Source organism: Lupinus angustifolius, chromosome LG02 (genome assembly GCF_001865875.1).
Source record: "Lupinus angustifolius cultivar Tanjil chromosome LG02, LupAngTanjil_v1.0, whole genome shotgun sequence".
In the NCBI taxonomy this organism is placed as follows: domain Eukaryota; kingdom Viridiplantae; phylum Streptophyta; class Magnoliopsida; order Fabales; family Fabaceae; genus Lupinus; species Lupinus angustifolius.
The window spans coordinates 18,598,421-18,625,068 of NC_032010.1; the positions used below are offsets into that span (position 1 = coordinate 18,598,421).

General features: G+C 30.6%; 2 protein-coding genes across 3 annotated transcripts; both read left to right on the forward strand.

Annotated features, from left to right (window-relative positions):
- On the forward strand, nt 5,238-10,275 carry LOC109337547 (alpha-xylosidase 1-like). Its single transcript, XM_019574548.1, has 3 exons — nt 5,238-5,515; nt 6,214-6,902; nt 8,202-10,275. The coding sequence occupies exons 1-3, from the start codon at nt 5,283-5,285 to the stop codon at nt 10,064-10,066; spliced, it is 2,787 nt and encodes a 928-aa protein (XP_019430093.1). The 5' UTR covers nt 5,238-5,282; the 3' UTR covers nt 10,067-10,275.
- Nucleotides 21,668-24,062, forward strand: LOC109337552 (ethylene-responsive transcription factor ERF118-like). 2 transcript variants are annotated; one of them, XM_019574568.1, is made up of 4 exons: nt 21,668-21,820; nt 22,136-22,317; nt 22,405-23,253; nt 23,308-24,062. In XM_019574568.1, exons 3-4 carry the CDS (start codon nt 22,663-22,665, stop codon nt 23,767-23,769), a joined length of 1,053 nt encoding a protein of 350 aa, XP_019430113.1. In that variant the 5' UTR covers nt 21,668-21,820; nt 22,136-22,317; nt 22,405-22,662; the 3' UTR covers nt 23,770-24,062. The 2 variants fall into 2 exon arrangements, with proteins under 2 accessions (XP_019430113.1, XP_019430105.1); XM_019574560.1 differs by having other exon boundaries at nt 21,669-21,820; nt 22,405-24,062.

Sequence of the window (26,648 nt, forward strand, 5' to 3'; positions counted from 1 at the left end):
TTTTTATTTTTGGTGTCTCATTTATGTACATCCAATGAAAAGGTAACTTAATTAAAAAGAAAAATTTTAAAAAGAAAATATCTTTTTTATGTTACTCTATAGAATGTGATTAGTTTAAAACTTGAAGACATGAACTTTTTGGGATATTATAAAACGCAAAGCTGCATTTCTCAATCCTTGATTTTTACCAATAAATTAAATTAAGATTTTCTCTAATATCAGAGAATTTAATATTGGATGAGAGTATGATATGTGGCAAAAAAATCTCTCATGTTGATTATTTGTTGATATAAAAATTTATAATTAAAAATTATTTTCTCCTCATATTTTATATAGAATTGTTGAGTATCGAAGACAAATTTCCAACCGTAAATCAAGGGTTTAAAACAAGTGTTGCAAGAGGCGCCACAAAGCAATTAATTACGATATACTAAATCCCACAGTCACGCTATAGGTATGTTTCCTAATTAATGTTTGCCTTCCCGCTTCTTCTTCTGCAGCAAACCAAAATCTTTGTGTTTACGGCAGTAAGTTTATATATTTTTAGTGTAAATATTTATACATAATTATTATATAATCTGTCATTTAAATTAAGAGTAAATTACACTGATATATCTCCTAAGCTTTAGTAAAATTACATAAATTATTCTTCACTTTTTTTACATCTACACAAACCTCTTATAGTTTTTATACTTTCATTACACTGATCACCCCTGCATAAGAAATAAGTGTAATATTTTAAACAAAAAATGTGATAAAGACAATTAAGTTAAACAAAATATGACATATAGTGTAGACAAGTCCAAATAATATATCACTCAATATTTCTTTATTATTTATAGTTCATTACACTATATTATAAGAGCAATTTAAACGATATTTCTTTAGAATTGTTGATGCATTTTGTAACAAAAAATAATAAAGATACATTGATTTGTATATTATTTAGACTTGTCTACACAATATATCATGTTTTGTTTAACTTAATTGCATTTATCATATTTTTGTTTAAAAGATTACACTCACTTATACAAGAGTGGTCAGTGTCATTAAAGTATAAAAATCAGGGGAGGTTTGTGTAGGTGTAGAAAAGTGAGGGGTAGTTTATGTAATTTCACTAAAATTCAGGGAGTGTCAGTGTAATTTACTCTTGAATTAGTTATTTTTTAAAAGTTAATAATAATCATATATAAATGATGAATAATTGTGAAATTCATAAACTATAAATCATATATTTTCTTGTGTTGCCAATTTCATTTGAGTCTAATGATGCCTAGACCTTCAACCTTGACAACAAAATAATACTATCTTTCTGTTATATAATTTAGGACCACCTCCACCGACTTTTTAAGAAAAATCATAATATCTTTCCACAACGAAAAATCATGTGAAATACACATTTGTACCGAATCAGGTTAGACCATGTAAAATAGTTATGATTTATAGTTTCACATTGAAATCGTGGATGGATCATTTATGACCAATGAATTTAACAAGCTGAATGTATATTTTATACTGTTACAAGTAACTTATTTGTACTATTTCCTCTAATTTACTACCACTAGATTTAATACAACTTCATTTTGCTAATATGAAAAAATACAACATTTTAACCTATTGAATTTGTTAGGAAAAAAATCACATTAATACTAATAGATCTCTTGCATACCTAAGAGAGTGTATACATAGGGGATAAAGGTCCTCCTCTAATACCTTAGAGTTTTCACTATTTGATAAGTGATAAATGGGCTATTAGTGTGATTTTCTTATTGGGTGGTTAATCTCATCAATTTGGTTTCAAAAGGGGAATGTTGAATTCCTTTGAACTTAATTAAGTTTCGGCCTCTACCTTATTTAACCTTTATCTTTAATAAAGAGGCCAGACAAAGTTTCTTAAAAACTCTATATAACTTAAGTAGTTGTTCATCTAAATGACTATTAAACTTAATAGGTAGGTTATATAATATTATCACATGTGTAAAAATTGAATATATAAAATAAAATAATATTTTGTTAGCTACCAGCTTCATTCTTTGGCAAGTTCAACCAAGTTTTTAATTCATAAAAATAATATAACAATTTGAAAATCTTTAAATTATAAAATTAATAAAATTAAAATCAGTAATGAAAATTAATTAATTGAATATCCAAAAATTTGTGAAGAAACCTGAAAAATATTTGAGGATCAAGTTGAAAAAATAACCACCAATTAGTCACAAAAGGTAGGGATTATTCTATTATTCTATATCCTGTGTGACGATTATATTTATCTATGATTATAATATCATAGGATATGAATTTTATTTGGCTTTTCATGAAATTTCTCCAAATTCTAATAAAAGCAAAACATCCTAACCGATTATAAAAGAAGTTTATGATAAATAAAATATAAACTCTACAAAACATTAACAAACTAATATTCTTTTACCTTTGGGTATTGTATATCTTAAAGAATTTCAAGCTAAACTGTGCAAATAACATACAGTTTAGAAGCCCCGATGTTACTATTTTATTTAGATTTTCTTTACTGCTAACGGTTGTTTAAAAGTTGGATTTTGAAGGAGAATAAAAGAAAATAGAAGGTTTGAGACACATGAACTATATTTGTGATAGACTCTCAAGCCATATTTTTTTCTTCATTTTCCTCCAAAATTCAACTCTCAAACTAATCATAAAGGTATTTCCTCGCCTTCTGTGTAATAAATTAATTAATCTTTTAAGTGCAAGATTGTTTCTTTTAATAAGTATCACTCACATGAATTGAACTATTGATTTTTTATTATTCTGAAAATTTAGTGAAACCTTATAATACTAAATCAACTTGTTGATCCTATTTTATTTAGATTGAACTAGGTTGTCAAGTTACCGGTATAAGCACGACACATCCCAAAATACAAATATGTAAAAGTTTATCATTCCTTAACTATATTTAGCTAATAAACGTTCAAATAAATATTTAGAAAGTTTTAAAATTTTAAGTTCTGTCCTAGTAGCCTATGTTGCACAGATATGGATACGTGTATCGGATACGATACGTATCCGATACGTCGACACGCATTTTTTCTAAAATGTAGGATACGATACGTTCAGGGATACGCGTATAAATTAATAAAAAATATATAAAATATGATAAAATTATAAGTGTAAATCAAAATATTCAAAGTAAAAATTATAATGGATTGGAAATGTAATATTCAAAGTAAAAATTATAATATTCAAAGTAAAAAATACATAGAAATGTAAGCATTTTTGTTTGTTCTTCACCACATACCTATGACGGTAGAGACAGTAACACTAAGCACCGACCAGCGACATTATGGATCGGAAAGTACCAACTATTTGAGGGTCAATGTGGTGTGATGGTAAGTTGATAGGATGTGACCTTTAAATAAGTGCGTGTTTATTGAAAACAAATCTATCTTATCATAAAACGAATCTATAATCTTATATTTTATTGAAAACGAATCTATATATCCTATATTTTATTGAAAACGAATCTATATATCCTATATTTTATTGAAAACGAATCTATATATCCTATATTTTATTGAAAACGAATCTATATATCATATATTTTATTGAAAACGAATCTGATATGTGTCTTGATATTTTTTTTTATTTTTTTATTTTTTATTTTTGGATACTCTATGGATACGTATCCTTCGCGAATCTAAGCGTATCCGAATGTAACAAAAAAAAAAAAAAAAGACAATGCTGTCTGAATGAAAATTTAAGAATAACTTTAAATACATCATTGAAATCTACAAATGGAATTAAATGAAAAATTAAGTTCACTTAAAATAGTAGCTGAAGTGGATGGCGATGTTAATGAGTATAGAGGGAGAAGTCTCAATCACTGAAGGAAGTATAGATATATGAGAAAAAAAGTTATATGGATAGTCCACAATCAATTATTTATAAATGTATATTAAAGCCTACATGTATTGGATTCTACCAAGAATAGGATTCTTTTGAAATACATGTATATTTAAGCTAATAGTATTACATCACGTCCCAAATGATAGGTGCATGCGTGTGTATTATTTGCATAAGATATTCTGAATTTCTGAAAGCAATCATGATAAAAAAATGATGAGTAGTACATATCATTCTACAAAAAAAAGAATTTTCTACACCACAAGAAAACAACATAAGTACCTTATTTATAAATCAATCCTTAAGAAATAAGTTTATGACACGTGTTATTTTTTTTTAGGATGTAGGGGATATATTATTTTCAAAAATCAATTATGCAATCTCAAGTGGGTCCAGAAAAAAGAAACAAAGAAACCATACTCATACTGGACTGGGTGGCCCACTAAAATGCACGCTATCACATGCGATGACTCTTGCCCCTTCGATGGAGAACTAGATAGAATGCCTGTAAAATAAGTCAAGGTTAATTTTTTTTATTTCTTATCGGTTTATTAATTTTAATTTTCCATTAAAAAACGTCATTTTTATTTTTTTTTGTTGAATAGTAAATAGAACTAACAAATCAATATAGAAGTGACAGTAAAAAAATACTAACTAAAGTTGTAATGGAACTGTAATTAATTTTAGGCAAAATTATTGAATTAAGTCACGGTAGAGAATAGAATTGACCCCCAACGAAATTGCTGTCCATTTTTATTTTTTACTCATCTTGTTTTTATAGAATTTAATTTACATTTAATTTTGTATATATATAATAAAATGTGTTTTTTAAAAGACATTACAAAGTAGGAGAAAACTTGCGCTTAACTACTTAAACTGATTCCAAATTAAAAAATATTTCATGTACAATAGTTTTCCAGATATTAAGGTATATGAATTCAAATATACTTTTGTTCGGGAATAGACATGAAATATATTGTTATACTTCTTTTCTAAGAAAAACAAAATAAATATGAATTAGAAACTATATTTCTTAAAATGATTATTACAAAAGTGATGTAAAACCACTCCAATACAAATAAAGGTTGAGAAACTCTATAAAATTCTTTATATCAGAAATTATAATCAATAAAATAACTCTTTTATTAAAATTTTCTACCCAAAAAAGTATGTTGACAAAGATATTTTAGTAACAGAAAAAAAATATATATATATATATATTAATATTAATATTGTAGGAGTTTTATATGTTATTAATATATTATCTATCATTTATTTTAAATCTTATTGACTCTTCGGAAATTTACACGTCCATACATGATTAGTTACGGCTCAAGTTAAAGTGTACTTGGTTATTTATAGAACATCACTTAACCAGTTCCAAGCACACTACTCTATAGTGAGCTATGGTTTCTTCAAACCCTTTTGCTTCTCTGTGTCTCTCTTCTCTTCTTCTAACCCTTGTTCTATGTGTAAATGGAGTTAGTACTTCTTCCCACAATGACACCAAAATTGGTGAAGGTTACCGTCTTGTCTCCATTGCAGAGACCCATGATGGTGGCCTTGTCGGATTCCTTCAAGTTAACCAAAAAACCTCAATCTATGGCTCTGATATCTCCCTCCTACGCTTCTATGCTAAGTAAGTCACACTTTTACTTTTCATTTCACAAAGTTCCATCATTAAAAACCACTTTTTGTTTATTTTTAACATTCTAGTATGTCTTATGGTGGAAGCACATCTATATTTTTTTCTCCCTTTTGGGTAAGGAATTAATCGTTCTGGTGTGTGGTTGTCCCTCCCAACAAAACAAGTGTAGATTACGAAATCAAATCCCTTGAACCTTTTGGTCATCTTGGAATGTAGCAGGTCTTCGACCACTAAACCAACAATTTGTAAGTTTGTTGTGTTTGATTGTAAAAATGTATGAGTTAAAATATTAAGTATTTTTCTGATGAGCAAGAATAAAAATTAAGTATTTTTATGATGAGCAAGTGACACGTGAAGTGACATATTTTTGGGAAAGATGTGCTCGCCTTGAGGGTTGGGAAGTAAGTCCACACCGTTGGTCTCATTCTCCTTTACACCTATTGTTGCTAATTAGTTTTGAGATAAAACCTTAACATTATGTCACAGGCCAAAGTTCAACTTTTTTCCTTTTGTCATGAAACAAAAAGATGTCATTTGGTCCGGCATATAGTCACTCCAACTCCTAACCCTCAAATGAAAGTGGTGGTTACATATAACAACTCCAAGATTCGAACCCTAATATGAGTTTGTGTGGTGGTTAGATATGATTATCTCAAAAGTAGTGACTAGAAGTGTTCTTGATTTTGCAGGCATGAGACAAATGATCGATTAAGGGTACACATAACAGATGCAAATAAGCAAAGATGGGAAGTTCCTTACAATCTTTTACCAAGGGAGCAACCACCAGCATTGGCTCAAACCATTGGAAGGTCAAGGAAGAACAAGGACCCTATAACAGTTTCAGAGTACTCTGGCTCTGAGCTTTTGTTCACTTACACTTCAGACCCTTTTAGCTTTAAAGTCAAAAGGAAGTCCAATGGTGAGACCCTTTTTGACACAAGCTCAGATGCTTCAGACCCTTTTAGTTCTTTGGTGTTCAAGGATCAGTACCTCGAGATTTCTACCAAATTGCCAAAAGATGCATCTTTGTATGGTTTGGGAGAGAATACTCAGCCTCATGGGATTAAACTTTATCCAAGTGACCCTTATACTTTGTATACCACTGATATATCAGCTATTAATCTAAATGCTGATTTATATGGATCACACCCTGTGTATATGGATCTTAGAAATGCAGGTGGAAAAGCTTCTGCACATGCTGTTCTGTTGCTCAATAGCAATGGAATGGATGTCTTTTACAAAGGAACCTCTCTTACATACAAGATTATTGGAGGTGTATTTGATTTTTACTTCTTTTCCGGGCCTTCGCCTTTGAATGTTGTTGATCAGTATACTCAATTGATTGGTAGACCCGCTCCAATGCCTTACTGGGCTTTTGGTATGATTCACTCATCACTCTCCCGTTCATAAATTGCATATCTATAAATGGTGCTAATTTGGGGTGCCATTCCCTTTTTATGTTAATATTATTGATCAAAATATCAATTGTGAAAACTAAGGTTTACCTGATACGAATATTTAATTGATTGAAAATTTCCTGCCTTGGATAAAGTGATGTAATATGTTGTTTTTAAATCTGTGTTATGTGAGTTCGGTCAGTTTCTTGCGGTGTGGAGATTGTGTTAGGATATTCTTGGTGTGCATAATGCAATTTAGAATGGAACAATTCATGATTTTCCAGTTAGCACTTTTTTGGCTTTAGTATATTTTTGATATTGTATGGTGGGGATGCTTTGATTGCTTTCAAAAGTTAGGTCTGCAAAGTTATTTTTATTTACTAGTACCTGGTTTTTATGTTCTGGATCCTGGAAAAGCTTTTTTGGGTCTAATTTTAGTTATTGAGTAGTTAATACCTTTTGGGTCTACATGGAAAGATAAGGTTGCACATAAAGGATGGAAACCTTTCCATATAAAAAGAGATATTTTCTGCTAAACTTCAGTCATGGAATTTCACCTCTATAACATGCATGATGCATGTATAAAGTAATCCATGGGTCCTTGTCTAGGACTATCATTGGCTGCACATTATCTTTCACCTTATCCATTTTTTCTACAGGGAAATATTGTATACATATTTGTAATTTTGTATTAGATTTATTTATTTATTTATGTGGTCAATAGCACCATCCTTGAGGTTGAACTTCATGTCCTTGTAGTGAGTTGTATTGATAGCTCTTTAGTAGGACCACAAATTGTTACTAATCTAAGATGGCCATTGTTAAGTGTAACTTAATCTGTCAAACATGTTTACCATGTCTAAGAAGAAAGTTTGCTTCGGATTAAGGGGAATATATAGTTTGGACTATTTCCTATGAACTAAGCATGTTAAATGTGTGTGCGCACAAGTTTCTATGTATGTATTTTCCGGATAGAGAGAAGGGTAGGGAGATGGGAGCAGTATAGTTTATCTTAAACCCTCTCTGTTTTCTTATATAAAGTTTGATGAATTGGGTGAAAACCGCGAAGGATTTTGTCTTGAAACTGCACTCTATAATTTGCTTTTGAAATCTATTTTTTCTATGACTTTTACTTGCTTCATTTACATGTCACTACCTCACTTGCTAGTGAAATGTTAAGAGTGGGGATCACTAAATATTTATTCTTCTAGATCTAATTGACTATGATACCTGATTTTTTATTTATAATATTTGACCAATATTCTTACTTGGTATTACAGGATTCCACCAATGCAGATGGGGATATCACAATCTATCTGTGATAGAAGATGTTGTCGATAGTTACAAGAAGGCTCAAATCCCACTTGATGTTATCTGGAACGATGATGATCACATGGATGGGAAAAAGGATTTCACACTCAATCAAGGCAACTACCCTCGTCCAAAGCTTTTAAAATTCCTGGAGAAAATTCACAGCATTGGCATGAAATACATAGTCATTAATGACCCTGGAATTGCTGTTAACACTAGTTATGGCGTATATCAAAGGGGTTTAGCTAATGATGTTTTTATCAAGTATGACGGCGAACCATTCTTGGCTCAAGTTTGGCCGGGTGCTGTAAACTTTCCTGATTTTCTCAATCCAAAAACTGTTTCTTGGTGGGTTGATGAGATCCGCCGCTTCCATGAACTTGTTCCCATTGATGGCCTATGGATTGACATGAATGAAGTCTCAAATTTCTGTTCTGGAAAGTGCAAAATTCCCGAGGGAAAGCAGTGCCCAACCGGGACGGGACCTGGATGGATATGTTGCTTGGATTGCAAAAACATTACCAAAACACGATGGGATGATCCTCCCTACAAAATAAATGCTTCTGGAATTCAAGCTCCTATTGGCTTCAAAACAATAGCCACAAGTGCAGTCCACTACAATGGCGTATTGGAGTACGATGCTCACAGTCTTTTTGGTTTCGCTGAATCCATTGCAACTCACAAGGGCCTTCTAGGAATTGAAGGCAAAAGGCCTTTTATCTTGTCCCGCTCGACTTTTGTGGGTTCCGGCAAATATGTTGCACATTGGACCGGTGACAATCAGGGCACATGGGAGAATTTGAGGTATTCAATATCCACAATGCTCAATTTTGGCATATTTGGGGTACCAATGGTTGGTTCTGATATATGTGGTTTCTATCCGCAACCCACCGAAGAGCTTTGCAATAGGTGGATTGAAGTAGGAGCTTTCTACCCTTTCTCAAGGGATCATGCAAACTACTATTCCCCTAGACAGGAGCTTTACCAATGGGAGTCAGTAGCCGAGTCTTCTCGGAATGCTCTGGGTATAAGATATAGGATCCTCCCATATCTTTACACCCTGAACTATGAGGCTCATGTTAGTGGAGCCCCAATTGCAAGGCCTCTTTTCTTCTCATTTCCTACTTACACTGAATGTTACGGCCTCAGCACCCAGTTCTTGCTTGGAAGCAGTCTCATGATTTCTCCGGTGCTTGAGCAGGGAAAAACAGAAGTGAAAGCACTTTTTCCTCCAGGTAGTTGGTACAGTTTGCTTGATTTGACAAGTGCCATTACATCAAAGGATGGAATCTACATTACCCTCGACGCGCCTCTGCATGTGGTCAATGTGCATTTGTATCAGAACACCATTCTTCCAATGCAGCAGGGTGGACTAATCTCTAAGGATGCTAGAATGACACCTTTCAGCCTCGTTATAACCTTCCCGGAAGGTGCAACTGATGGAGAAGCTAAAGGCAACCTTTTCCTCGACGAAGATGAGCTGCCGGAGATGACTCTTGGAAATGGCTACTCAACTTATGTTGATTTCCATGCAACTGTCAAACAAGGGACTGTGAAAGTTTGGTCAGAAGTCCAAGAGGGAAAGTTTGCATTAGATAAAGGTTGGTATATTGAATCTGTATCTGTGTTGGGATTAGATGGAAGGGGAGCACTTTCTTCACTTGAGATAGATGGAAAGCCATTAAGTGGTGTCTCAGATGTGAAAGTTAGTGTATCAGAACATGTGCACTTGGATGGTCATGAAAAGGGAGAAAAAAAGACAGTGATGGTAGCCTTGAAGGGCTTGAACATTTCTATAGGAAAGAACTTTGCTGTGAACTGGAAAATGGGGTGATAAGTTTAGTGTGGCTCATCTTATCTATTATAACTTTGCATCTTTCTCATGTAGTTCTTTGTTTTTCTACAGTTGTTGTGAGCATTGTTGAGGTAGAAGATATGAGCTAGAATTATGCTCGTCCTTTTCCATTTTAACAAGCCAAGTTGACAAGGCTAGTAGGTTGAAATCTGAATGTTAGTTTAGTTTTCAAGTGCTTAAATTCTCAAGAATACTAGTACTTAGAATTCTGTCTTTGATGATGCATAATTAATCAATCAAACACATCTAGTATCTAAATCTAGCCAATGCATCAAGAATGTGGCTACTGAGTTTATTTGCTAAAATCTTTTTAATAATTATGTTTACTCTTTTTTTACTCTCTCTATATATAAGGATTAACTTATATGTCACCATCTTGTTATTCTTAAACATAAGAAAAAATGAACCTTTACAGTTATTATGGTAGATATAAGATTAATGCATGTGATTTGTAATTTATTTTTAAGGATTTGTGTAACCAGTAAGTTAATGAATTGTTGTATTGTCAAGATTTATTATTCACTTTTATGACAATAACAATATAAACATTATGGTCTCATCGTCCAATATATTAACCTATGAAGCACATATGTGTTGGATACGATACGTATCCGATACATCGACACATATTTTTTTTAAAATATAGGATATGATATATTCAAGGATACATGTATAAAATAATAATAAAAATACATAAAATATGATAAAATTATAAGTATAAATCAAATATCCAAAGTAAAAAATATAATGGAAATTAAAAATCATTGTCCTCCAAAATTCTAAAATTCCAAGTACAAAAACTAGAAAATATAGTAGAATAATTTATAAAATTGTTTATTGTCTAGCCCTAGAAATAGAAATAGTATCAATTTCATCTCCTCCTTGACAGTGATGTTGTGGATCAGAGAGTCGATATGGTGGACTGACTATCGAAGGGTCGATGCGCTGTGACAGTATGTTGGTAGGAGTTTTTGTGGTCTTTAAATAAGTTGGTGTTTATTGAAAACGAAACTATCTTATCCTATTCTATAGAAAACGAATCTATATTATCATATATTTTATTGAAAACGAATCTGATAAATGTATTAATATTTATTTATTTTTTATTTTTTTTATACTCTATAGATACGTATCCTTCACGAATCTGAGCATATATATATATCAGATACGTGTTAAACGCCGACACACAAGGGTGTTCGACGAATCCGTGTTTGAGAGATATCAACTACATGCTTTGTTGTGTCTTTTTGTGAGACATGGTTGGATATCCATTGGACATGCTGGTCAGATTTATATCTAGGTCCAAGAACTTCAACTCTATGGTGGATGGAAAATTAAGGAATTTTACATTAAAACCCAATGTAATATTTTGAAACTCCATTCTTAAAAAAAATAACCTCACTAAAGTAATGTCAAACTTTTTGAGAGATTTGTCTCGCATTGAGTGTCAATTCCCTACGTGTAGTTTAAATTTCTCTCAGTTACTCCTCTCATTATTAATTAGATTTAAGATATAATCTTTAATATGATATTAGAAACAAAATCTAACTTCTTTTCAGTTGTCATGAGCTAAAATATATCATTTAATCATGAATCAGTTAAACCTTCACTTATATGAAAGAAGTATGTTAGAAATTAAGTCTGATATTATATGTCCCATTCTCCCGGGCATGAGTAAATACCTATTTGACTTTGTGACATTTTCTAGATCCATATAGGCAAGGTCACGTGTTCTTTCCTCATGAAAAACACATACGTATGCTTGTTTTTATACTTAAGAATATATCTATGCTTGTTAGTTTCTTTAAGTTATGATTTGCATCATCACATGACTTTTGGGAACATAAAGAAATTTGCCCGAATGCTGAATGAAAGATATATAATGATGCAGCACTATCTAAATTGACATGGAAAGACTATTGCAGAGTTATCTATATACATATATCATTGGTACTGTGCTATGTTCTCTCGTAGGTTGAAAGAACAATTTGCCTTCTAGAAGTTTAGGATTATCGCTTACAGATGTGCAATTCTCATCTGGTGCCTCCCTCCTCACATGGCTGGACAAGGATCACATCTCTCGTAATTTTCCTCTCTTCGTGTCCCATACCAATCAAAGTTCATGAAATAATATTAAAATATTAATTTCTGTTTTTATAAATTTTGGCTTGATACACCAAATGAGACATGAATGTGGATATATGATCCCCATCCCACATGGCTAGGGTGGGAACGAGGATCCTCTATCTCTAAAAAGTATGTCCTCATGTACCAAGCCAATCAAACACCACTAAATAGCATAAAAAAATTACTTTATAATTTTGTGATTTTTATTTTTAAATAAATGACAATTTCTTATTGAATTGGGGCACAATGAGACATAAAAAAGTGGAACAAATGATCCCAATTCGGAACCTACAAGATACTCTTATACTTAAGTCACTCTGGTACTTTTTCATAATGTGAGTCTTTACATAATAGGAAAGTTGTTTATAGTAGAGATTTAGAGTTTAGTAGTTCAAATCCTAAAAATAATATTTTTGTTTTAAATGTAAAATTGCATTCATTTATTTTCTTTAGAATTCACTTAATACAAGGAGTACAACCTTTATTATATATTAGCGTGTCGGCAATGACTCTCTGTCTACCTACCCACATTTTTATTTTTTAATATTGAACATTTAATTTTTATATATTTCATTTTAGAGAATTATATCCTTTTTTGTACATAATATTATAATTTTTTGATAAAATATAAAAATGAATTGTGATATTATTAAAAAATGCATTGGTAGTTTGATATATTTAATGAATGTAACTTCCTCTAACCTTCATTTATATTTTTTATTGTATGGAAAAATATTGTAATAATTATTAATTATAAGGGCAAAATAGGTAAGTAAAAATTATGCCATTAGATAATTATAATATGTTTTAGCTTTATATATAGTATAGATATAGATATAGATATAGATGTAGGTAAACTAAGATATTTTCTCTAATACATGTATGATTGACATTTATAGAAGCAATAGTCACATTTAAATAAATAGTAAGAAAAAGAAAACTAATTGGGTACATTAAAGTATCTCTTATTATATGGGTAATGAACTAATCACTTTTACAGATTTATGATTGTCTCTCACAACAAATGTTGCTTATAGGAAATATTTGACCCTTGGGTAGCATGAATGAAAATAACTTATTAAGAAAATTTATGAATGAGTAAGATTATTAATAAAATTATAGCAATAACTTCTATAAAATAGAGAATTAACAGTAGTTATTTTTTAAAAAAAATAAATATCTTAAAGTGATATTAAAACATAAAACGGTCTATATAAAAAAACATAAAAAGGTAATGTAATAAAGTTTATTACCTAATAATCAAAATAATATTAAATTGGATTTATTGCCAGAAGTCCTATTCAGTTGTCTCAACTGCCTTAAGGCAGGCACGACCCATTAGGTGACCCATATCCTTTAAACCTTTTCGAACTATTTTTTTCTAGGCCTTTTGGAATTATCACAAATGATCAATTTGAACAAATTCAAAATATTCGAAATTGAATAAATACTCAATTTAAACCTTCATCTAGTGGACATCTTTTTCATTAGGTGACATTCTCTACTCTCTACATTTAAAGAATACTTGAAAATACATATTATTTACTTTTGCATGACTCCCGAGGAAACATTATTCGTGAGAAGGAAAGGTCCTTTCCAAAAGGACAAAGATCATATGTCTTCAATAATATCTCATTTTTTATTTTGGATTAACTATATATTGTCACATGAATAAAAAAAATTAAAATAAAAAGTAACATTATCTATTGGTTTGGATCAAGCAATAGTCACTGTTGGGGCAAATGATCTTCATTCATTCCCAAACTTGCTATCTAACTTTAGATGATAGAGCATTCTCTATGCCTAATGTGAGAGTGGGAAGTTCATTTTTCCCATTTATTTTCAATGAAAAACTGTGATTTTATTATATGTAGAATGGTATAATTGTCACATCATGTTATTTTTGTTTTTTCAACTACTTATCTCTCAATTATTGGAGAGGATCTTTACCAAAATTTGAGGTTAGAGAATTAATATGTCATCTTTAGTTGATTGGGTTCTTTTTATAGGCTTAACTATGACACTGGATTGTGTGTCACCAACTTTGGACCTTTGATCCATGGGTAATGAACTTGATTGAGCTGTAGCCACAACACATGCAAAACATTATACATTTGAAAGTATAACATATTACTATTTAAAATTAAGTGAAATTAGAATAGATAAATATTAAGAAATAGTGTGACAAGTTATAGACATGGCATATAATCAATAAAAAGTTAAAATGTAGTAGAGGGACACTTGCCTTCACAAAGATAAGGGTACTATTTAAACATTATCCCCAAATGTTGTCCCACTATCAAAAGCTCAAATTTAAGTTTTGCCTTAAGGATACTATTTAAACAATCTGGAAAAAAATTAACATTGAATATTTAAAATTAATTATTCTTATCTCGTCAAATATATCATCTTTAGTGTTGACTTTTTTTTGGGTTTCATTTAGCAAAACCCTAAAAAATAATTAACATAAGAATTTCTCACTGTATTTTTATACCAAACAAATAAGATTAAGTATTCATTTAGATCATGTTTTTTATCTTTATCAATTTGGTCTTTCAAATTTTGAATAACCAAAATGATTACCAAAAATTTTAAATATAAATCAAATTTCTCCTTTTTAAGATCAAATTAATTACTAACATGAGAAACCAAAATCAATATTCTCAAATAGAATAAATGGAAAAGTTCAAAAACATGTCAATGCAAAAAAAAACACTTAGCAGCTCTGCAAATTAAACGTAGGTGTATAATATTGAGTTTAGATCTTCTTGTAGCACTGGACAGGGATACTAATATATGATACTACATGTTTTATTATTTTTAAATTAAATATTTTTCATTTCCTTCCTCACATTTGAGTGGAGAATATAACAGTTCTTTATAGACCGTAATAATAATTAATATTGTCAATATAAAGATTTATATACTTTTATATTATCTTTTATATTTGACTTTACGTGCATGTGCATTTGGACGCATGGTGGGTGAGAGGGCGAAGTGTCACGTGGTTAACGATGATGTTAATTGAAAATGTCTGATGTCCTTGTGGGGCTGAGAATTAGACATAACAAGATGGCACACTGACACTCTCATTCACTGCATCACTCGATGGAAATTATGATTAATTTTGTTGGACAATTGGAGTGGACTTTTGGTGCTTTATGTTTTTAAAACTGGCGAAGGTAGGGATGGCAACGGACACGGACGGGCACGGGTAGTAGCTGCTCGCTACCCGTTTCGAAATAGGGGAGCAATACCCGTACCCGCCCATACCCGTACGGGTACCCGCTGCGGGTTTTTTGCGGGTATTTCTGTGTACCCGCGGGTAAAACGGGTACCTGCGGGTTTTCTATATTTTCATTGAATTTCTAATTTCCTATTTCTATTATGTTTTAAATGAGATGAAATTTAATTATTTTTGTATATTTTGAATGAATAGTTGGCAAAAATGCTAAATCTAATGAAATTTTCTGTTTTGGTGGTTTGCAATTCTCATTTACTTAACAAAAAACATATATTTTTCTTTGTAAGACATGTGTGTTTTTACACATGAAATAATATTTGTAGTGTATTTCAACACCAAATTAAAAAGATGTAAACAATGTAAAAAGATGTAAACAAAGTAAAAGGAAAAGATGTAAACAAAGTAAAAGGAAAAGATGTAAACAAAGTAAAAGGAAAAGATGTAAACAAAGTAAAAGGAAAAGATGTAAACAAAGTAAAAGGAAAAGATGTAAACAAAGTAAAAGGAAAAGATGTAAACAAAGTAAAAGGAAAAGATGTAAACAAAGTAAAAGGAAAATATGTACATAGTGTAATGAAGGTTATGATAGTACATTTTTTATTTTAATTAAAAATGATATAGTAATCATATACATAACGGGTACCCGCGGGTACGGGTACCATAATACCCATACCCACCCGTATGTACTACGGGTATTTTTAAAAACTCATTTTTAAAACCCGCGGGTACCCGTTTGTGACACGTACCCGTGCCCGTAAGGGTTTTACCCGCGGGTACAGGTTTTTTTGCCATCCCTAGGCCAAGGGCACCATGAGTGGAGATATTAAACGGTAGTAAATATATAACAAGTAGATTGATAATTTAAATTCTTACGATATTCTTTACATATATTATATCTTTTAAACTTAGTACTTATAGTTTATTTTCAAATTTAATTTTTAAATTTACAAATAAAGTAATAAATATATAAGTGGATTAACCTATGAACTTAATGTCTTTCGATTTTGATGTATTGTCTCGTCCCCAAATATAGTTCTTAGCTCAAGCCCATTAATGAAAAACAATTATCGTCATATTCATGTGCTCGCCATATTTGAGAGGCAATGTTGATGAACACAAATATGGGATCCTTGTATCGAAAGTACAAATAGAAGGAGACTAAATAGAGTATTTTGTTGTAGATGAGGAATGTCAATACTATTTTGAAGGGAATATCAGCAGCATATTGCCTATCAACAACAAATTGCCTAATAGGTTGACCTCATAGTAACAACGTTACAATACTCGAAGTCTTCCGCTCAAGGAAGAACATGCTCTCATATGAAAGACTCACACTTGCGAGAGGGATTATTAGGAAACAAGTGTGAGTGAGTTAAGTCTCACATCTAGGAAGAATGATTAAAATGAGGAATGAACATATGAACCTAGTATCTTAAAAGATTTTGGTTAATTAAGATGTGATGTGGAATTTGCTTATGTAGTACTTAAATTAATTAAGTTGATTAGTAAATTAAGTCATGTGGTACTGGTTCACTTACATATTGGACATTTAACAAACTATAAGTGTGAGAATAACCATCTAAATTGATTGTATTGAATATTGGCTAAAAGAAAAATATGATGAAAAGATTTTTTTGAGTCAAACAAAAAAAGAAGTGGCTAAAGATAATATTGAAGAAAGGAAGAATTTCTAGCCAAGTAAAAAGAAGTGGCTATGGTGAAACCAACGTTAATGTTCTTTTCCTTTTGACCACATAATCTTCAAGAGCTTTGACTATAAATAGGAGTGCTCTATGCCATTGTAAGACACATCAAATACTTAGCTTAATGCATATTATCTCTTCTTGTTCTCTTGTTCTAATTGTGTGATAAATACTTGAGTGAGAGTGAAATTGAGTATACTTAGGTTTTTGGAAGTGATTGAAACACTTGTAGTTCTCTTTTATCATAGTGGAAAAATCCTTGTTGCTCTTCAGTTGTAGACATAGGCAAATTACCGAACCACATTAAATTTTCAGTGTCATTTTCTGTATTATATTTTCTCTATGGGTGTTCCGCTCCAAGATTGTAATAGTGAGAAATAAAGCTCACTCCAAAACTACAACTCCAAGAACTAGACCCACTTTTAACCATGATTTAACTACTTTAGAATAAGTTGACAATTTGTTATATAAATGCATGAATTAACTTCATTTTATAGTTAAATTTAGAAGTAAATTAGAATAAAAATTAATTTAGAGATAATCATTAATGTGTGACAAGCAATCAACATTAGAGATGACAATGTGTACTCAGATTCGTGGATACTACCGATAATATCAGATATGATTTAGGTATATGATTTTGGATTTATAGAAAGTTGAGATTGAAAATTTTGAAACTCGTTGTTGAATGAGTCTGAATTTGAGTAATGATGGAAATATGTTAGACTTTTAATATGATTTATTGTCTTATTCTAAATTTTGTTTTTAGTAAAAAGATTTATATTTAAGTGACAATTTTTAATGTTGTGTACTTTAACTTTAATTATGCTTTGTAATTGTTATTATCATCTTCTTATCCTTTTATTTGTCTAAAATAACAAAGATGCTTATAAGAAAAATGTACATTTAGAATAAGTTGTTTGGAATTTTTAAATATTTTATGAACTTCTAGGTACCCACAGATTCATTGGGTACCCAAGACGTACATGTAGGTGACACAACGAGTACCTACGCAGATTCGGGGTGGGTCTGAGTCTGAAAACAATAGAACAAGGTGTGTCTGGATAATGCACTATCCGGACTCATCCAAACACATTGTCATCCCTAATCAACATCACCAAGGCAAATGACATATTAAATAATGAGTAAAATTAAAAATTGTTTCTTTATAACATTTATAGGACTGACAAGGGTGAAGAGTGATCGTTAGTACAAGAGTCACAAGCAAGGAGTGACTCCTAATATGTTTTTAGGTAGAGAGACATATGAATGAATCGATTTAATACTAGAATAAAATGGATCCTGAGATAGTTTATGTATCATATATACTATTAAAGATAACTTATAATGATTGATTTGCACTACCATTAACAACAAATGCATCTTTATTTTATACGTCCACGACTTAAGAATTTCATGGTTAAGTGTGCTTGACTTGAGTAATTCTAGGATGGGTGATATCATGAGAACTTTTCCTAGGAAACATTGAGGAAGAACATTTTACTATAACTAAGTCTCAAGGCCTCCAATCTCAACATTCTTTTAGTCTTGTTTCTTCAAGCTCCCGAAAACAAGCATATAAGTCCTCTCAAGGTATACGAGTACATAAGGTTTCTCCAGACATATGCAAGTATTCAAGGCCTCTCCAAGTACAAACTAATTTTCTTAACCAAGTCTCTCCATTGTAGAAGTACTATTTCTTAACTAAATTTCTATAAACTCATCAGTGAAGTATCATTGTTAACTGAGTCTAACAATCTCATCGTTCAAGTTCTGCAAACTTGTTATCCAAATTTTCTTTAGGTTACCTTATTTAGAATATGTTCAACTATTCTTTACAACCTCTCACGACATCTTACAAGTTTGTATAAGAATTAGTATAAATATTAAAAGTTTACTACCAGATACAAATCTTCTATCTTCAAATTGTTCTCCCGCAATAGGAATAAGACACCAATAGAATACCTGATTAGGCCAATAGTGTACTGCAGTTAAATTAATTGTAAATGAAAAGAACAAAGAAAATACAAAATAAAAATATAAAACACTACCAATTTGTGTACGGTCCGCGTTAGTATGGCGGTCGGCTTTCATTAAATCATTGTCTGTCCCCAATGCACGTACGGTCACGTGAGGGATGTAGCGTAGATAACGGTTTTTTCCTTTTCCCTGTAGATTTTGAATAACACGTATTCATATTCTTCCATTTTGAATCCTTAACCGATGGCATTGGGGTATTGATGAGGATGACAATGTGATAGGGAGCCACTGACTACACGTAAATTATTCACATAAAAAATTACACTCTGACACCTCTGTTTTTTAAGTCAAATTATATAAATAACCCCTTTTTAAACCTACAGACTATCCAGCATTGATTACTCTTGTATAAATGATAAATGTAATTTTTTAAATAAAAATGGTGAAAAATGTAATTAAGTTAAACAAATATCACATATTGTAAAAACAAATCAAAATAGTATAAGAGTTAATGCCTATTCATTATTTAAATTTATCTTCATCTGTCATGAGTTGTGTTAGTTTAGTATAAATAGTGAATATAGATTCACTATTATACTATTTAGATTTGTCTTCATAATATATGATATTTTGTTTAACTTAATTACATTCGTCACAATTTTTTTGTTTAAGAAATTATATTTATATCTCCTACAACGGTAGTTATTGTAATTATATACATGTCTAATTAGAGGTGATTTGTATAAGTTAATAAAAGAGAATAGTTATTTATGTAATTTCATTAAAACTTATAGGGTGTTAATGTAATCTTCTATACCTGATTTCCTTTATATATACTAGTGTGTACAGGCACTTCGTGTCTGCCGGCGAATATTGTGTGATACTACATATTCAATTTTTATATATTTTATATTTTTGAATTAAAATGTATTGTTGTGTTCGGTGTACTTTATATTATATTTTTTGTGTGATTATGATAATGTTTAATTTAAGGTGAGATGTGTGGTTAATTAATGTATTGGTGGTGATTGCTTAGGATTATATAGTTTTTTTGTAAAAATTATTTAACATTGAAAAAAAACATAGGATACAAAATTATGGGTTATTAACAATATGTTATTGTTATTATCAATTTAAATAATAACTAACAACAAAAGGTAAGAAACTAACATTAGAAGTTTTAATAATTAGTCAAATATTTGTCATCATATAGGATTTATACACAATTAATTGATAACTACTTTAATTTATTTCTCATAATTTGTAAACATTAAGTATTTATAAATATAATAATATTAGTTTATAATGTAAGTATAAAAATAATTTAAAATTAAAATACAACATAATGCACAAGCTATTAACTAGTTATTAATACACTTAATAACATTTTTTCAAATTGGGGAATGAATCACATAGTATATAATGTGACCGCAATATTATGATTGTGATAATCACTAAAACTATATCATAATACAATTGTGAAGTGATATTTAATCACCATGGTGAGATGGCATCACGACATATGTAACTATATTATATGTCATTTGGACCATATCATATTGTAATGAATCTAATCAGACTACATCGAATTAAAAAATATTTTTAAAACACAAAAAATTCAGATGACAAGGACCGTAATTTGCATCATAACCACCACATTTAATGCAATTACAGTAACCACCATAATCGCAATTTAAATTATCACCATAGACTATTAATTGATTAAATAATTATATTTTATTAAAATATATTATTGAAATTTAATTGTCTACCATATGGGAATTATTTCCTTACTTATTATTTATTTAGTAATACTAGCGTGTCGACAGACACTCCGTGTCTGCCGAATTCTTATTTTATAATATTAAATATTAAATTTGTATTTTTTATTTTAAAGAATTAGAATATATTTTTATTGAATGTACTTCATGTTATAGTTTTTGTATTTATTTTATTATTCAACTTAAAGTGATATGTATTAATTATAGTTATATATGATTACATGATTTTACTAATTGGTATTATGTATGTATTTTATATATTTCATTTTTTTGAATTAAAATGTATTTGTTTTGTTCGGTGTACTTTATATTATATTTTTTTGTGTTTATGATAATGTTTAATTTAATGTGAGATATGTGGTTAATTAATGAATTGGTGGTAGTTGCTTAGGATTATATAATTTTTTTGTAAAAATTAAATAATGTTAAGGGCAATATAGGAAATGAAAATTACACCATAATGGAAGTTATTTCAAGTTTTGTCTTTATTAATAGTATAGAAGTATAGATCCAGTGCATTTGTAATACTAAGATGGTAATCATTAGAAATAATGTACTGTGTATTTGGATCATCTAAAACTTAGAAAATGCACCAAATATTTCTAACAAAAAAGGAAGTGTACCTAAAATAAATAATAAAACGAATTTAATATTAGCAAAATAGAAAATTATGATTTGCTTTAAAGAATTAGTAAACACGGTTTTAGTGGAATTGGTATAAAGTTGAGAGAGATAAAGTAACAATAAAACAGGGTTGAATGGCTTACCAGGCCAAGTAGAAGAGAGAGAAGAAGTGGAGTGAGAGTGGGTAAAAACACTGAGAAGAGAAGAAGTAACAGAGAAAAGGACAGAGGAGAGAGAAGCAGCCACAGTGAATACAAAAGTACAGAATAGAGAGGTGAATATTTTATGTCTTAGATTTTCGAGTAATAGAAAAGGTTGTTCAGTTTTTATATACAATTGGTCTGTTCTGTTAATGTTATAGAGATTTGTGTCTTTTGGACCAAAGTGCTAAATTTGTTTTGTTTTCTCTTGTGTTTTTGTTTTAACCACGGTAGTGATCCATAACTTTTTTTGTTGTCAAACACAGAAGACAATGAATCATAACCACAGATTCATAATCTTTTTATCTTAACCTATATTTCATTTCTGTATTCTATATTCTGTGTCTCACACCATCTTTTGTTTTTTTTTTTACTTTCTCTCCACACAGGTGTGTTACTTACTTGTGGTTTTTTTTTACCATAGTGGTGGATTTATGTCTCCTGGATTTAAATTGGGAGTAGTAGTTGGTGTTTTGTTACTGAAGCATTTGATTACCATTGTCTTTTCTTGGTGGATGCTACTACTCTCACCGGTGAACTCAGCTGTTTCGATGCGTTTGAGGTTAAAACGGTTAGTTCATATTTTTATTTATTTTCTTCATTTCTTAACATTTGGAATGATTCTCATGTGTGAACTGATTTGTTTTACTTGTTGCAGGACTTGTTCTGGTGTGGTGGTTTCTTTTGGAGGTTTTCACATACAGAAATTTTATACCATATTTCTCTTTTTAAGAGTGGATCTTACTTGATATTCTTTAAGTTATTTTGTTGAGAAATTTGTTTTCATTTTGGTTCTATTTCATTTTCCTTTAAAAATATTTTGGTGAGGTAAACAATTTTCTGAGGTATTTGAGGGGGTTTAGTGAGTTTTTTATTTTTTTGGTTTTTTACTTTGCTTTCTCTTTCAATTTTCACCATGCCGGAAATCTGGAACCAACAACCTAAAGAGAGGAAGACTGTATTTAAGAAACAGAAGCACAATGCAAACTCATTTGAAGGCACTAAAATGCAGAGAAAGTTGCGCATAATTTGGCATGATCCTGATGCTACTGACTCTTCTTCAGATGAAGAAGGGGATCACGAAATGCGTCGAAAGAATAAGAGAACTGTGCTTCAGGTTGCTCTTCCGCCTTTTCCTCCTAACTCAGTCACTACTGATACTAGCACTGAGAGCTTTAGCAATACTGAATTGAACAAGAAAATGGTTTTAGTGAAAACCCCACCCGTGAAGAGGAAAACTGCTGGCAAATACCGAGGTGTTCGGATGAGGAAATGGGGCAAATGGGCTGCTGAAATTCGCGATCCTTTCAAAGGTACACGGCTCTGGTTAGGAACTTACAACACTGCAGAGGATGCTTCCCAAGCTTATGAGAAGAAAAAGCTTGAATTTGAGGCTATGACTAAGGCTTTGTCTGGTGAAAAGAGCAACAATAACATTGCTGATGTTGTTGTTTGTGTTTCTACTGAAGCTATGGCTGCTCAAGAGAAGAGCAGCATTAACTGCAGTGTTTCTTCTGGCGCAGCTTCTGTGTCAGAATCAAAGTCCGCTGCTACTTTGGATGACTCAGAGTGTGTGTTATCTCATGCATCGCCCTCGTCCGTGCTCGAATTGGATACCTCAACACCCAAGGCTTCAAATTTGGTGGAGAATGGAAAGATCTCGAACAATGAAGGTGTTGAGAAGAATACTTTAGAGGCTGAATTTGCTGAGATGATCTGTAAAGTTGATGAAGTTGTTGAGATGACTGATTTGGAGGCTGAATTGGCAGACCTGGAAATGCCAGATTTTAGTATTTTGAATGTGCCACTACCATCTACTGGTGCTGATGCTCCATTCGCATTTGAGTTTGATTGGTTAACATTCGATGGTTTTGATGATGATCTTGGTGGCCTGGAGAACATTCACATTGGTGGAATTGGCGAAGATGGGCCTAGTGCACTTCCTGATTTCGATTTCGGTGACTTTAGTGATGATGAGTTTGCTGATTGGATTGAAGAACCCCTCAATATACCTTGCATATAAATTTTGCAGCTATATATGTCTGAACTGTCTAGACTACTATGACAGTTTAAGTTTTGTTTCATTGCTTAAAAAATCCCTATAGTTTTGTGAGATTTCATGAAATGCATAACCATTTCATGATAGAGAGTTATTATGTAAGTTGAGTTTAATTTTAATTTATTTGTTGAGGCCTTGAGGGAGATATTAGATGTAAAAAGAGAATGCTTTGGGTTTTGCTGTGCTATTAAAGCCGTCCAAAGATTCTCTGAGTATTATTACATATTCTATAAATTTTGTTATATTTGAGTTTATAAGATTATTATATAATTTTCTATAAATCCTTTTATAGTTTTATTGCTGATGTTTGTGACTTTTGTTCTTTTTAGTTTGTGGGATATGAATATTATGCAATGAAACCATCTTTCTGTTTCTTTAGTCCGATACATGTGGCTATAGCTAAGGAGTGAGATGAGAGTTGATTCTTGAGAAGAATAATTCTAAAGTGAAGCTTTTAATAAAGAATAGTAGGTAGGGGCATTTAAGTAATAAAGGTACAAGAGTGAGTAGCATAAATGCGGAAAATGGGGCCTGAACTGGATCTCTATTGTCAATCAGAGGATATTGTCGTCAAGTTGTGCTAGCTGTATCCCATTTTTTATTTTGCAGCCATCAACCCCTTGTTCTTCTTCACACATTTCATTTCTCATTATATTTTTTTAAGTGTAATATATATATATATATATAGTTGGTGTATTGTCTAGTGTTATTTTGTTACTCTTTTTGAATAATAAATAATAATTAAATATGAATGGTAAATGATGTATTGACAATATATAAAATCTTTATATTGTTAGTGTACACAAGGATAATAAATTAATAACTTTATGAATATATGAATGCTACTACCAAGAATTATATTTCATACTAATCATACATTAATCTTAGTAGAATATAAGGAGATCAAATGAAACTTTATACCACTAGACTAAGTTATTTTTCATTTCTCATTTAATAGCACAAAAACCACCAAAATAATTGAAAAATAAAAGAAATATAAAATGTAATAAAAATTGGAAATAAAACTATATTAATTTTTTATCCTTGTGTCATCAAGGGACAGTCAAATACCTTGAAAAATAGGGGTATTTTTTGTAGTATAAAAAAATCCTCTTAAGATAAAGGAAGGACAAAATAAACCGTGAACTAGACATCTAACCGATACGAGCCTTTTGATCTAACCGATTTTACATCAAATTGGGTTGATTCGGTCAATTTAAATCTAAAACTAGTGACTCGGATGATCAGACCGGTTGAATCGGCCAAGTCAATCATTTTTTTTTAAAACAACCAAATCAATATCGTTTTTAGTGAAAAACAAGTACTTCTAACTTATTTGTCGTTATGTTTGTCATTTGTTAGTTTATATTGTAACAAAATCTTAGTTGTATAAATAAATTTTAAACTTATTGTATGTTTTTGTTGTAGTTAAAACATAGTTCATATGTTGTTTGATGATGTTATCAACTTACTTATAGTAGTAAAATGTTCTTTTTTGTTGTTTAATTATGCACTATAATATTTTTAAATTTTGAGTATACGATTATTAAATATTGTTACGTAATATTATGAAATTTTAGAATTTGTAATGTAAACTGAGTTAACGGTCCAACCATTGACCCACTTATTAAATCAATGACTCATTGATCCAATACCCTGATTGAGTCATTGACCGATTCAAGTTTAATAACAGTGATTAGAATTATAATTGATGTTAACCATAGTAATTAAAATCAGTTTGGGCGGTTAAATTAGAAAACCGTTGAACGGGATTGAACCGATTGTCGCCAACTATAGCTTGGGTAGGTGGTCCGCTTTAAAAGTTCAACCTCAATCTTAGTGAGGATTTGAGTCTGTTTAGAATATAATTTTGGGTTTATTGCCTTCACAGGGATAAGAGGAATTGTAGCAATTCCCTATTCTAACTTAAGTATAAGTACAATATACTCGCATCTTGATTAATTTAGAACAGAAGAGAGAAGGCTTTAGTATAAAGTTGACCAAAATATGAAGAACTGTGACACCCAAAAAGATGAATTTTTGAAGTATTCTAAATATGTTCGATCATGTGCAAGTGAATTAGAATGTAAGAAGCGTGTGAATGTGACAGTGTTTCTTGAGTAGGATATGTTTTTTTATTGAGAAAAAAATATATACACTTCCAGTTTTTTACACCGCATTATCTACAATTTATTTCAAATCACCGTTGACTTTAAAAAAATAATAATTCAAATATAGGGTAGATGATGCACTGACTATTTACACATTTTTACATTGTCAGTGTATAGATATTACACTTTTTACTGAAAAACTATGTATATATTGACAATGTAAGAATTTTTTACATTATGACTGCATCATCCACCATTCATTTCCAATTATCATTGACTCTTCCAAAATAATTCAAATAAAAGGTAGATGATGCACTTCCTATGTAATATATTTACACTATCAATGCATAGACTTATTTTTTATTTTATTTTAAAAGTTGGTTAAATCCAAATGTCACACGGGCCTCTCAAGAGAGAATCTGTATAAAACAATAGTTTAGTTAGCAGTCAACAATTTTTGGTTAAATGGATCATTGGCCAGTAAACATGGACAGTACAGAGATCTAATATATTCAAAGATATCCCTAAGCCCTGTACATCATAAATTAAAAATAGAAAAAATATTTAATTTTTTAATTGACATAATATATTATAATTGATATTGTAACACCGCGAATTTTACGATTTGGAATTATAAGAATTTATTAATATTTTTATTAATTATATATTCGAAAATGAATTTCTGGGAATTTTCGGTAAAGAATTAGACGAAACACTAGTTGAGTTTTAGTC

Excerpts from the sequence above, each read along its gene's own strand:
- LOC109337547 (XM_019574548.1), top strand. The coding sequence starts at position 5,283 with ATGGTTTCTTCAAACCCTTTTGCTTCTCTGTGTCTCTCTTCTCTTCTT. Across the intron at positions 5,516-6,213 it reads CTCCTACGCTTCTATGCTAA|GCATGAGACAAATGATCGAT; the intron begins GTAAGTCACACT and ends TTGATTTTGCAG. Across the intron at positions 6,903-8,201 it reads AATGCCTTACTGGGCTTTTG|GATTCCACCAATGCAGATGG; the intron begins GTATGATTCACT and ends TTGGTATTACAG.
- LOC109337552 (XM_019574560.1), top strand. The coding sequence starts at position 22,663 with ATGCCGGAAATCTGGAACCAACAACCTAAAGAGAGGAAGACTGTATTT.